We start from the raw sequence: 13,194 nt of genomic DNA on the forward strand, positions 1-13,194 counted from the left end.
AGCATTTCCATATCAAGAACTTTTTCATAGCATCGAAGCTCTCCATTGCAAAACACACACGCATTATCAGTCACTCATCCTGCAACTGCTTCACGACTCTCTAAAAGGGCATTTTGGCCTCAAACGGTCTCCAAAACACAGCTTTTGGGCTACTGCCTGGAGCCGGGCCCCAGAGACCCACAAAGCCATCTCCAGAAGCCCCCATCTGAACTGTCCTCTTCTTTCCTCTGCCTTGACCTCAAGCTTCCAGCAGCCCCAGGCCCTGATTTTGAAGGTGCCTCGTGGTCTGGGGCCAGCTGCTGAAGTTGGGGGTGGGACTGTGTGTCTGGATGCTCTTGGCTGGCTGTTGCCCAGCATATGCATCATCAGTGGCCATCTGTCCTGCTTAGCTCAGTGGGCCCTCCCGGGAACCCTGAGCAGAGTTACTCCTGGTTCAGGGGCTCAGGCCACCTCAGGCCTTGTGCAGCTGCCCAGAGGGCCGAGGAATCAGAGTTCCAACGCGTATCTGCAAAGGGCTGGACACGGTCTAATGTGGGTTTGGGTGGTGTGGGTGATGGCCCAGCGCTCCCACCCTGAGAGAGCAATGCCCACGTTTACAAAAGGATCCAGTGACCTTTCTCCTCATTGGTTTGTTCTTGGATTGTAAAGAACTTTATTCAATTTTTAATTTTCTAAAACACTATCAGGGGCTTTTTATTTCTTCATGTGCTCATTCATCTCTAATCCAACATTATTGTCAAATTTTTCTTTACAAAAGAAGCTCATTAGTTTCTAGTGGAGAGTCACAGAAGATTATATGACTTTCTAAAAGGACAGAAAATTGCAATATGAATTTCAGTTGATCAGTAAACCAATTTCTCACTTACCAGCCTCACACTCACCTTCAGCAGAAGCCTGCTACCCTCCCATGTGCCTGAGGGTCTGCCTGCAGGTGTAAGTTCCTCACTTTCCGTTGTGAGAAGTTTTCCTTTTGTTCGATTTTAAAGTCTGCAGGGCAGGCATTGTGTTGAGATTACTGGTAACAAGAGAATGAGTCAAACCAGGAAAGAATGTGAAAGGTGACCTGGTTTTATATAAACAAACGTATCCTACAATGCAGCGCACTAAGTTTTTTCTGCAAGGCTCTGGGAGATTCTTGGACCATTCAACCACAGCTCCTTGGCCGCCACATTGCCCTGATTCAATGCCACACACGTCCTTTTCACATGGCAGTGTTGCTGGCCCCTCAGAAGGGCCTCTGCAACGGCTCATTAGTAGCAATGACCTCGGTGGGACCCCCCGCCCCCGCTGTTGCCATGAGTAGCTTGCAGTGGGAGTTCCTTCCTGCCACCTCTCTGTGCACTGGTCCTCCAAACCTACCTGAAGACCTGCAGGAGGAAGGCCTGCCGTGCTCTCTGCTTCGGGCAGGAGTGAGAAAACATTTCTACAAAGAGATGGTGAAAGAGGACTGGTTGTCATGGAATCTGCCCTAAACTCTGACCAAGACAGAGGGAAGGACACCCTACTTAGATGTCCTTGAGCCCACAGGAGAGGGAGAGGGAGGAAATGCTGGGTCATGTATACCCACACCACACACAATGCACCACACACCACGCCGTAACATCACATACACCACACCACACAACACAGCACATCACGCAGCACACCACAACACACAACACACACCATATACAATGCACCACACAACACCCACCACATACAATGCACCACGCATACCACACACACTACACATCATATACAATGCACCACACACAACACACCACACCACATACACCATATGTGATATTGTGCTGGCCTAGAGCCAGAACCGGAGCAAAACTATTTTATAAAATGCAAAACTGTTTTTAGATAAGTTGAAATGGCTGCCCCATTCTCCTCACAATAACTACTGTCCTTGGCCTCTGTAAATAGAACTGCTAGTTTGTTCTTCAAAACTATGTAAAGCTGCTTACCTTTTCTTATCAGTAACTGCCAGAATTGCTAGCCTTTGCTTACCGGCAATTGCCAGACTAAGCAGCCCAAGCTAGTTCCATCCTGGCTCCTGTGGCTTGTAATAAGTAACTAAGGTCTGTGATTTCCACCTTAACCAGATAATGTGTAAACAAATGTTTATCTTGACTTCTGTAAACCACTTAAGTAACAAACGGAATGACAAAAGTCCCCTGGCCCTTGGAATGTCCGGGGACCCCCACCCTCATCTCTGCCCAGGAGGTAATTTACAGAATCCACAAGCCCTCGGAATGTCTGAAGCCTTTTCATCCCCATCCCCGCCCCTCACCCCCACTCCCAAGGTGGTTTTTCGGGTATAAAAAATCGTGGCACCCTCCTGTTGCCGCCACAGGTTGGAGAGACGTGAGTCCTCTGTGGTCGCCGGCATAATAAATGACCCTGCAATCTGGCATACTTTTGTCTTGTGATAACTTTCTACACTCGGTCAAATACAACACATATACCATATGCAATGCACCACACACCACACAACACACACAATGCACCACACACACCATACAATGTACATGTCACACACCACACATACAGCACACCATAGCATAAACATGCCACACAACATACCATACATACACTACACATCATATCACACACCCCATACACCACACACCACACCATATACACCATACCGCACACATACAACACACCACACACCACACCATACATACCACACACACATCACACACACCCACCTTACCACACACCATACACACAACACACTATACACATCACACACACCACACCACACCACAGATACCACATACGCACACCACACATATACAAGACACCATACTACACACAACACACTGTACACACACCACAGACCACACACGACATACCACACACACCATCACATGGTTAGACACAGTACACTACACCCACATCACATACACCATACACCACACATACCACACAACACATACAATACACCATACCATACACACCCCACCATACACACACCACATGCATTCAACACACATCATACTATACACTTACCACACATACCAGGCATTACATGCACCACGCATACACCACATCATACACACACACACACACCACACCACAGACACACATTACACACCACACCACATACACCACACCACACACCAACTTCCGCACACACAGCACTGTACTCCCCACCCTGTGCCACGCTCTCTCCCCGGTGTGATTTTTCTCTTTTGCGGGGTTCTGTGGGACCCTGCAGACTTGGGGAGAGGTGCAGGCTGGGAGGGCGGGGTGCCCCTGAGCCCTGCGCTCTCCCTGTGTGTCCGGACCCACTCTGCTGGGTCAGGGTGTGTGGAGCCCAGGCTGCCAGCCCGCCCGCGAGGACTAAGCCAGGGGTGTGGAGCCGCCGCCCTGATTCCTAAACCAACTCAGCTGTTTGGCCTTCTTGGGTTTCTGCTTCCCTGCCTGGGCCTCCCCAGCTCCTAACATTCACCAAAGAATGTTCTGTGGGACATTTTCGGATGTCAACAGATGCTTCTCCCAAAACAGCCAACAGTTGTGTTACCCGAAACAGTGTCTTCATCACAAGCCTTCCTGCCGTCCAGGACAGAGTAGGCGTGGAGTTTGCTTACATATTTTTTAACCTCAAAACCCTTTTTGCTAATCATCTCGTAACTTAGATGACGTGAGACACATTTTAGGAGACATCTTGCTGGAGTGTTTTGGGGACAGTGTGACCTTGAAGATGATGACAAATGCAGAATGAGATACCCTAGGGGGGACGTGTGGTTAGACTCCATCCTGGGGCACAGGGGTCTGGCGTCATTCACTGAAATGCTGTCAATCAGCCTGCATTTTCTCCCAGGAAAAAGCCTCCATGTTGACTTCAAAGCTGTATGAAGAGCAAGAGAAATGTTTCCCTTTTAATCAGTTTCAACACAATGTTGCTGACTGTGGCCTGCAGGCAGCTGTTTCTGAGTGCTGCTTCTTTGTGAAGAAATCCACACCCACACTCCCTTTCTTCAACTAAGAAAGTTTACAGGCACATATGGGTTGCTTCTTGATTTACGGATAACATAACTTTTTAATTTATTTTATTATTATTATTTTTTGAGACAGAGTCTTGCTCTGTCACCCAGGCTGGAGTAAAATGACACGATCTTGGCTCACTGCAACCTCTGCCCCCCAGGTTCAAGTGATTCTCCTGCCTCAGCCTCCAGAGTAGCTGGGGTTACAGACGCCCACCACCATGCCCAATTCACGTTTGTATTTCTAGTAGAGATGGGCTTTCACCATGTTGGCCAGGCTGGTCTCGAACTCCTGACCTCAGGCGATCCACCTGCCTCAGCCTCCCAAAGTGCTGGGATTACAGGCTTGAGTCACAGCACCTGGCCTATAGATTATATAAGTTTTTTTAAAAATTGGAAATTTTCAAAAAGTTTGAAATACACAAGAGAATGGTTTGATGACTGCACAAACACCCCTGTCACTTACCTTCAATAACTATCAAGACTTGCTAACTGAATTTGGAAGGATATTCTGGAAGTGTTTTTTTTTTTCATGTGCAGTATGAGGCTTGACTCTCATACAGGAACCTGTGACAGTCTCCTGCCACTTGAGGTGTCCTCTGTGGTCCTGCCAGGCTTCCTTGACTTGTGGGGTCTGGGACAGTCTCACTGGCTGTCATTTCAGGTCTTATTGTTGACCCCAGGCTTATTTACGGAGGGGCCCCTGCTTCCCTGCAGACATACTACATGGTAGCTGTCAGCTGTCAAATGTTCCTGAAACAACCTCTTGACCCAGGCGCTCCTCAGCAGCTTCCAGCCATCAACCTCTCTTCCATTATTTATTATGCCCTTGCTCCCTTACCATTTCCTCTATTTCCCAGCAAGCCCTCCAGGCTGCTCCATTTAGAAGACATTAGTCAGTTTTAGCCCTCCCAGGAGAGTGGTGTAGACCCAGGCTCCTCCACCGAATCGAGCTGGCCCTGGTGGCACTCAGGCTGGGTTCAGCAGGGAACAGCCAGGAGCCTGTGAGACCTGAAGGCCTGCTGTTGCTCATCTCCTTCATTTGCAAGCTGTTGGAAACACTCAGCAGTAGGACACCTTGGCTGCTTAGTATTTGCCATGGACATCCGGCGTGTTAGGCTGCCCTTCCACCACCCCTCTCCCTAACTGCTCTCGGGGCTGAGGGGCTGCCAGGCAGAGCACCTCCCAGGCTGGGCACCTGGCCAGGCCCTGGGTAGTGGAGCCTGCACCTCGGGCTCCCACAAAGATCTAAGGGGCTGGGCAGTCTGGAATCTCCCATGAGACCGGCTATCCAGCCATTACATAAGAGACCTCTTTTTCCTTGAATCACAAGCAGGTGCAGTCTCAGAGCTACTGGCGGCTGTTTCCCGACCTATGCAGAGAGCTCCTTTTAGTAGCTGAGTGTTCAGCCAATGCGCAGAGGAAAGAGGGTAGAGATATGGAGGAGAGAGAGAAGGAGAGATAGAGGGAGGAAGAGAGAGAGACAGCCAGAGCGAGCAAAGGGGGAGAAAGAAAGAGAGGGAGGGAAGAGAACTAAGCGAAGAGAGACACACACATACAGAGAAGACAGAGACACAGAGACAGGGACAGAGCTGCCGACGCGCTCTCAGTCACGAATCCAGCCATTCGCCAGGCACGTTCCCCTCCAGCCCTTCTCAGTTTTGTGAGCCAGCATATCTTTGTTTGGTTTGTTTGTTTAGGTAACCTGTTGGATTTCTGTCACCTGCAACGTAAAGTACCCTGAACGACAAAGATGAGAGCCGTGATTCTTACAGCACTGGGACGTCTCAAGTCAAAACTATTTTTCTGACAATGCCAGGGTGGCGCTTGCCCTCTTCTCTGTGTGGAGCACGGCACTCACGGTGTAGTCAGTGCCAGGCTCGGCTGTGCGTGCCCAGGAGAGCCACGCCGTGGGACACACAGCGCCAGTGGTCACTGTGTTTTTCACACACCTGCACTCAAACGACAAAAACAAAAAAATAAAATAAGCTTCTCTTAAGAATGTCTTTAATGAACCTGTAAAAATGACTGGTTTTTATTAAATTTCGACCTTTGAGTAGACATCTTTTTAACATTCTCTGACAAATTGGGAGGTACTCAGGAAGAATTTCTGCTGAATAGCTGAGTATGACCAGTTATCTGGCGGAAAATATTTTGGTTCTCCCAAGCTCAAAGTTCCTCCCCTATAACGCCACCCGCGGAGAATGCAGGTACCATCCCTCTTCAGGTCCTCTGTTGGGGACCGGGGCTCAGGAACCTGTGCAGAAATGTGGACACTGTGGCCCCAGCTACCGCTATCGAGCCGAGTGACTGGCCGTGCTTTGTCCCTGAGCCAGGAATCTCACCTCTTCTATTAGCACCCATGAATCTGGGACAGGATAACTTCTTAGCTTGCAAGGACAGTAAACATCCCAGACTCCTGGCAGTTCTTTCCATGGGCCGGAGGTACAGTACACTTGATCATCAGATAAAAAGTAACTATTATTTTTATTTTTATTTATTTTTTTTTGAGACGGAGTTTCGCTCTTGTTACCCAGGCTGGAGTGCAATGGCGCGATCTCGGCTCACCGCAACCTCCGCCTCCTGGGTTCAGGCAATTCTCCTGCCTCAGCCTCCTGAGTAGCTGGGATTACAGGCACGCGCCACCATGCCCAGCTAATTTTTTGTATTTTTAGCAGAGACGGGGTTTCACCATGTTGACCAGAATGGTCTTGATCTCTTGACCTCGTGATCCACCCGCCTCGGCCTCCCAAAGTGCTGGGATTACAGGCGTGAGCCACCGCACCCGGCCAAAAGTAACTATTATTAATACTGTACAGCAGGCACTGGCAAACTCCAGGCTGTGAGCCGGATTCAGTCTGCTGCCCGTTTGTATGTTCCATGAACTAAGAATGGATTTTACACTTTCACGTGGTCGTTGTGTAAGGACCTACATACCATCCTCAGTTTTGACTGCTGCCTCACAAAACCTAAATGGTTTACTATCTGGCCTTTTCCAGAGAAAACCTGCCGCCCCTGCCTATAGTGCCTTCTCTGCGTTCCACATTCCAGCAGCTTGGATTTTCCTGGTCTTCCGTGGCTCTGCTGTATCCCTACGTGGGTTGTTAATGCGCCTCTGGGTTGAGAGCACTTCACAAAACCCAGACGGTGACAGTCTGCTCAGGTCTGAGGCGATGGCGACCATCTGCCTTCCAAAACATCTCAACAGATTCTTCCCAAGCGTCTTACATTGGGGTGATAAATTCTGGTCATGAAACATATTTTTGGGCTGCTGCTGGCTATTCTTCTGGAAGAGATAGTTCAAGTTCCAAAGATTCCCCTTCAAAGGAGTAACTCCCTGGGCCGGCAATGTCCGTGCGAAATATCGAGTGCTGTTCTCATCTGATTCTGCCGCGTGAACTGCTGCCAGGAGCAAGTGCTGGGCTGCCTCGGCGGTTCTGCAGGCCCTCTCGATCATCTGGCTTTTCTAAAGTATGCTTGTTTTTTATGGCATAAAACTGTTTTCTCCATACCTAACGGGAAAAAAGGACATCTACCGAAGACAGAGTCTCACAGATGGTAGATGCACCGCTGTGCACGCTGCTGTGGCCTGGGGTGGCAGGGGAACTGGAAGCGGTCCTCCAAGTTCAAGATGAAGTCCATTCTGTGACGGGATGAAACTGTATCATGACTGCTTGTACTAGATTTTAGCAGGTATGTGTACAGACTATTGCGCTAGGCTCCCTGAGCACGGTACCAGCTTTGTCATTGCTGGCTGTGTGACCACAGTTTCTTAAGCTTTTTGTGTCCTAGATGTCTCATTGTTTTTAAATGACATGCGGTCCTGCTACGTTGCCCAGACTGGGCTGAAACTTTTGCCTCAGCCTCCCAAGTCTCATCTTTAAAACGTGGATAATAAATCATACCACCTTCATAGTATAATCATGAGGAGCAAACAGAATAATATGGATCAAATCTTTAAAGTACTACCCAGGGTACATTGCTATTATTATTGTTAGAACTACTGTTTTCTTTTTGTTTTAATATAATTTTTTTTTTGTAGAGAGGGGGTCTTGCTGTGTTGCCCAGACTGGTCTGGAACTCTTGATCTCAAGTGATCCTCCCACTTTGGCCTCCCAGAGTGCTGGGATTACAGGTGTGAGCCACTGTACCCAGGCTACTGTTATTATTATTTTTTTTTTTGAGACGGAGTTTCGCTCTTGTTACCCAGGCTGGAGTGCAATGGTGTGATCTTGGCTCACCGCAACCTCCACCTCCTGGGTCCAAGCAATTCTTCTGCCTCAGCCTCCCGAGTAGCTGGGACTATAGGTGCGTGCCACCATGCCCAGCTAATTTTTATATTTTTAGTAGAGACGGGGTTTCACCTTGTTGACCAGGATGGTCTCGATCTCTTGACCTCGTGATCCACCCGCCTCGGCCTCCCAAAGTGCTGGGATTGTAGGCATGAGCTACTGCTCCCGGCCTACTGTTACTATTTTCTAGGGAATGAGCAGCATTAGGTGTGAGATGGGGGTGCAATTACAGTAGCTAGTAAAGACTATTTGGAGTGTTCCTCAACCTATCTCTTCATTTTCATTCAACAAACTTTTTAAAAAGATTGTCTACTATGTACCAAGCACTGAAGGACTAATAAGACACCTTCTCTGACCTCAAGGTATAGGCAGCACTCAGCAATACAGACGAATTCATTCACTGAGCAAGCACCAAACAACGCACGGGGTTGTCAGTCCTACGGTGAAAAGACACTAAGTCAGTATGTCCTTATGGACTCTAACTAGCACCGTGAACGTGTTTAACGGGGAGGGCTCATCTGGTTGTCTCGGGAGGGGTCAGAGAGGCTTCTCTAAGAAAGGGATAATTAAGCTGAAATTAGAATTTTGTACAGGAAAAAAGTACTTGGAGGAAGAGCATTTTAGGTGGAAAAACTGCATGGTTGAAGGGCCCAAAGGAAGGCAGAACAACGACTCAAAGACACCAAAAGGCCAAAGTGTCTGGAGGGCAGAGAACAAGATGGGAGGATGATGGGCTGGGAGGTGGTCAGCCGGCTATGGAAGGGAAGGCTGAAGCACAGAAGGGGCTTGCTTGACTGGGTTCCCTTTTTTTTTTTTTTTTTTTTTTTTCTGAGACTGAGTCTTGCTCTGTCACCTAGGCTAGAGTGCAGTAGTACAATCTTGACTCACTACAACTTCAGAATCCAGGCTCAAGCGACCCTCCTGTCTCAGCCTGCAGAGTAGCTGGGAGTAGAGGTCCACACCACCACAGCCAGCTAATCTTTGTATTTTTAGTAGAGACGGGGTTTCATCATGTTGCCTTAGCTGGTCTTAAACTCCTGGGCTCAAACAATCTGCCGTCCTTAGGCTTCCAAAGTGCTGGAATTACAGGCATGAGCCACTGTGCCTGGCATCTAGTTCCTGTTTTTAAAAGGTCACTCTGGGTGCTCTGCATCAAATAGATTGCACTGGGGCAAAAATGGAAGTGGTGGGGGGCAATTTCAGGAGTCAATTCCATTAGGCAAGAAAAGATGGTGCAAAGAATTGGGATGGAGGGAAGTGAATGGGTTTGTGGTGTGTTTTGAAGTTCAAAGCGACATGACTTGCTGACAGATTGGACTGGAGGTTTAGGGCGAGGGCAAAAGAAACTGAGAGTACACCTAGATTTTTTTATGCGGTCACTGGGCAGTCAGTGATGCCGCTGACAGAGACAGGAAAGGCTAGGGAGAAGCATGTTTGGGTGTGTGTGGGGAATCAGTTGTTTTGGCCATGTAACTCAAGCCTGAGGTTCTGGAACGAGGTCCAGGTTAGGGATGTGGCTGTAGGAGTAGGCTACATCATGGAAGGTCACCTGGAGCGCGTGGACAGGAACAGGACAAGGAGAGTCTGAGAAGCAGGAGCTAGGAGGGGCCTGGGAGGAAGCAGCCAGGATGCCCTCATTAAAGAAACTAGAAAATGTTTCTTTTTCTTTACTTTTTTCTTTTTGAGAGGGACTCTCACTCTGTTGCCCAGGCTGAAGTGCAGTGGTGCGATCTTGGCTCGCTGCAATCTCTGCCTCCGGGGTTCAAATGATTCTCCTGCCTCCAACTTTTGAGTAGCTGGGATTATAGGTGTGCACCACCACGCCTGGCTAATTTTTGTATTTTTAGGAGAGACAGGGTTTCACCATGTTGGTCAGGCTGGTCTTGAACTCCTGACCTCGTGATCTGCCCGCCTTGGCCTCCCAAAAAACTGGGATTACAGGAGTGAGCCACCACGCCCGGCTGAGAAAATGTTTCAAGAAGGGCATGGGCAACTGTCATGAATGCTGCTGGTAAGAACAGAAGTGCCATAATTAGATCTGGCAGTTCTCCAGTGGTGAGAAGCACAGCCTCATTGCAGTGGGTTAAGGAGAGAACGCAAGGTGCGACATTGCCATTAGACTTGCACAGATCTTTGTTATGAGTGCAGCAGAAAAGTGGGCCAGACGTCTAAGGTGCGGTCTTGAAGGATGAGGAGAAACGGGTCAAGTGAAGAGGTGGGGAGGTCAGCTCTCTAACGAGGATGCATTTGCAAAGTCACTAGAGCAAGGGAACAGAAATGAAATAAGTGTGTATTTTCCGTGCAGGATTTCTAGAAGTTCAAGAGTCAATTGCATGCTCTGGGGTTGTGCGCTTACAGCAGTCTCGTTTAAATCCTGTCTGCATTACCATTATGTATTAAAGAGACTGAGGGCATGGCTGAGATGGTGTGATCTTTTAGCTGGCTGGTTTGAAAAAACATCTAGGATGGCAAGTGACTGGACTTGATTAGCTACACTGAAAAATTCAGAATGGGGTAGGGGAAGCGTGTTTTTATTCTAGGACTAGCATACCACAGTGCATGGGGAAGGGAGAAACAATGAAGAAAGGAAAAAGGAGGAAGTTTAAAAAATTAACTGACACAAGAACAGATAATCAAACATCGCATGTTCTTCCTCATAGGTGGGTGTTGAACAATGAGAACACATGGACACAGGGAGGGGTGCATCACACACTGGGGTCTGTGGGGGGGGAAGAGTGGAGGTACAGTGGGGGGCGGGGAGTTGGGGAGAGATAGCATGGGGAGAAATGATAGATATAGGTGATGGGGAGGAAGGCAGCAAATCACACTGTCAAGTGTGTACCTATGCAACATTCTTGCATGTTCTCCACATGTACCCCCAAACCTAAAATACAATAAAAAGAAAAAAAGAAAAAAAAATTCCTCCTGCCCACAAATCCCCATCTCAGAATGTTTCCCAGGGAACCTGACCTATGAAAACTTTATACTAAACAAAGCAAAATAAAATAAAACAAAAAAATTCCAAAAAAAAAATTACAGGAGAGCATTGCAGACTGCCGACACTGCAAAAGTCTGCAGAGTGGGGAGGTGGAGGTCCGGGTCCGATACTGCCTGGGGTCTGAGCTGTCAGCTCTCACCTGTGCCCCACATGGGCTGCATGCGCTTAACACAATCCTTATTCTTTCTTCTTTCTTTTTTTTTTTTTTTTTCTTTTTGCATTTGCCTTCCTTGCTGAAAACACATTTAACCTCGTTAGTCTCACAAGATTGCTCTGAGGGTGGCAGGAGACGGCAGCCCCCCACACAAGGCACGTGCGATGCCTGCAGTGAGCCTCACGGCGCGCGGCGCGTCTGGCAAACCGCTGGCTCCGGCCCGCCGGCCTCAGGCAGGACCCAGGGCGCCCAGGACAGGGCCGGGCCTTGAATGCCTTTGCCTCGGAAGGAAGAGCGGACCCATGGGGCCTGCCCCCGCCTCAGTCCCTGCGGCCTGCCCCGCGCCGGCCCTGCCTCCGCCCGCTGCCCAATCCTGGCTCCGCGGCGCGTCTACGCCTCCCTATAAAAGAAGGCGCGGCCCACGGGTTCGAACGCAGCCCTCGCCCTGCGCGCCATGGTGCAGGCCTGGTACATGGACGACGCCCCGGGCGACCCGCGGCAGCCCCACCGCCCGGATCCCGACCGCCCGGTGGGCCTGGAGCAGCTGCGGCGGCTCGGGGTGCTCTACTGGAAGGTACTCGGGCCCAGGGCTCGCAGAGCGTGCAGGCGACGCCGACCCCCGAGCGCCCCGCAGAGCTCAGGCCCCTCCGGGTGCGGGGCAGCGGCCTGGTACCGGCTCCGCTGCGCATGCTCAGCAGTGGGGAAGGGGGTCAGTGCCTGGCCCCGGTGCCTGGGGTGGGATGCGCATGCTCAGCATTGGGGCGCTTTGGGCGTGCTGCGCATGCTCAGCAGCGGCGATGAGGGGTCGGCGGTCAGCTCCCAGCCCCTGGGTGTGCTGCGCATGCTCAGCAGCGGGGTATAAGGCGTGGGCAGTCAGCTCCCGGGGCCCGAGGTGTGCTTCGCATGCTCAACAGCGGGGCTGGTGGGGGTTAGCGGTGCTTTTCAGTTCTGTCGGGGGTGTCTGGGAGTTCGCGCCGGGTGGTGGGGTGGGGACGGTTCCCGCGGGCGGTGGAGCTGGCTGGGATCCCGCCGGCGCCGGTGTCGGCCCTGCCTCTGGAGCGCTAGGTTTGCAAGGCGTGGCTGGGCTTTGCACGGGTGCCCCATTGCTTGCACCCCACTGGTCCTGATCGGTTCACCTTGTTTATTTGCAAATGGCTTTGCGGTCCAAAGGTTTACTGCAGAGGAGAGGGCCAGGGGAGGCTCAGGGATAGGCTGAGGGTGAGTGGATCTAATCTGCATCTTGTGACTTAGATGAAATACACAGGCTTACCCTGGCACCACACTTTTTCCCTGGATAAAGGATTATAGAATATTCCAGCATAATATATTTGGAGACCATCTTGTTCTGTCCTACATAACAGAAGAGGGAAATGACAATTGGCATACCAATGCCAAACAGGGCGAGCATGCTAATGTTTACATAGTATTTGCCTTTTCCCAGGATAAGATTTAACACCTACCTTGCTGGAGGGTACTATCTTCAAAGGAATCAAGTGGTTTATAGTTTTCCATTAATAAGAGGAAAATAAGTTTTGGCTTATAATGTCAAATTTATCCACAATCCAAACAACCAGAGGGTTCAGATTAATACACTTGGGGAGTTTCATTGTGCATTTGACGGTTTTAAGAACAAGAATGCAATTACAGGTCAACTCCTGAATGTATTCAAAGAATAAAACAAGATTTATTTAAATAGGCATCTTTTAGATTATTACATGGGCTCAAACATAGTTTTTCCTTCTCTCTTTCTCTTTCTCTCTCTCTCTCTCT

At 49.6% G+C, this 13,194-nt stretch overlaps 1 protein-coding gene across 2 annotated transcripts in view; it reads left to right on the top strand.

The window, feature by feature from the left end:
* The first annotated feature begins 11,813 nt into the window (after nucleotides 1-11,813).
* The window catches only part of ADI1 (acireductone dioxygenase 1), a 31,904-nt gene continuing 30,523 nt past the window's right edge, over nucleotides 11,814-13,194 (top strand). The window contains exon 1 of one of the 2 annotated variants that reach the window (XM_032294244.1): nucleotides 11,814-11,998. In XM_032294244.1, the coding sequence (XP_032150135.1) occupies nucleotides 11,879-11,998 (120 nt within the window). In that variant the 5' untranslated portion in view covers nucleotides 11,814-11,878. Of the gene's footprint in view, nucleotides 11,999-12,292; nucleotides 12,317-13,194 lie in introns of those variants that run through there. The other variant, XM_032294245.1, reaches the window with a different exon arrangement.

Source organism: Sapajus apella, unplaced genomic scaffold (genome assembly GCF_009761245.1).
Source record: "Sapajus apella isolate SASKATOON/1434 unplaced genomic scaffold, GSC_monkey_1.0 scaffold31, whole genome shotgun sequence".
Lineage (NCBI taxonomy): Eukaryota > Metazoa > Chordata > Mammalia > Primates > Cebidae > Sapajus > Sapajus apella.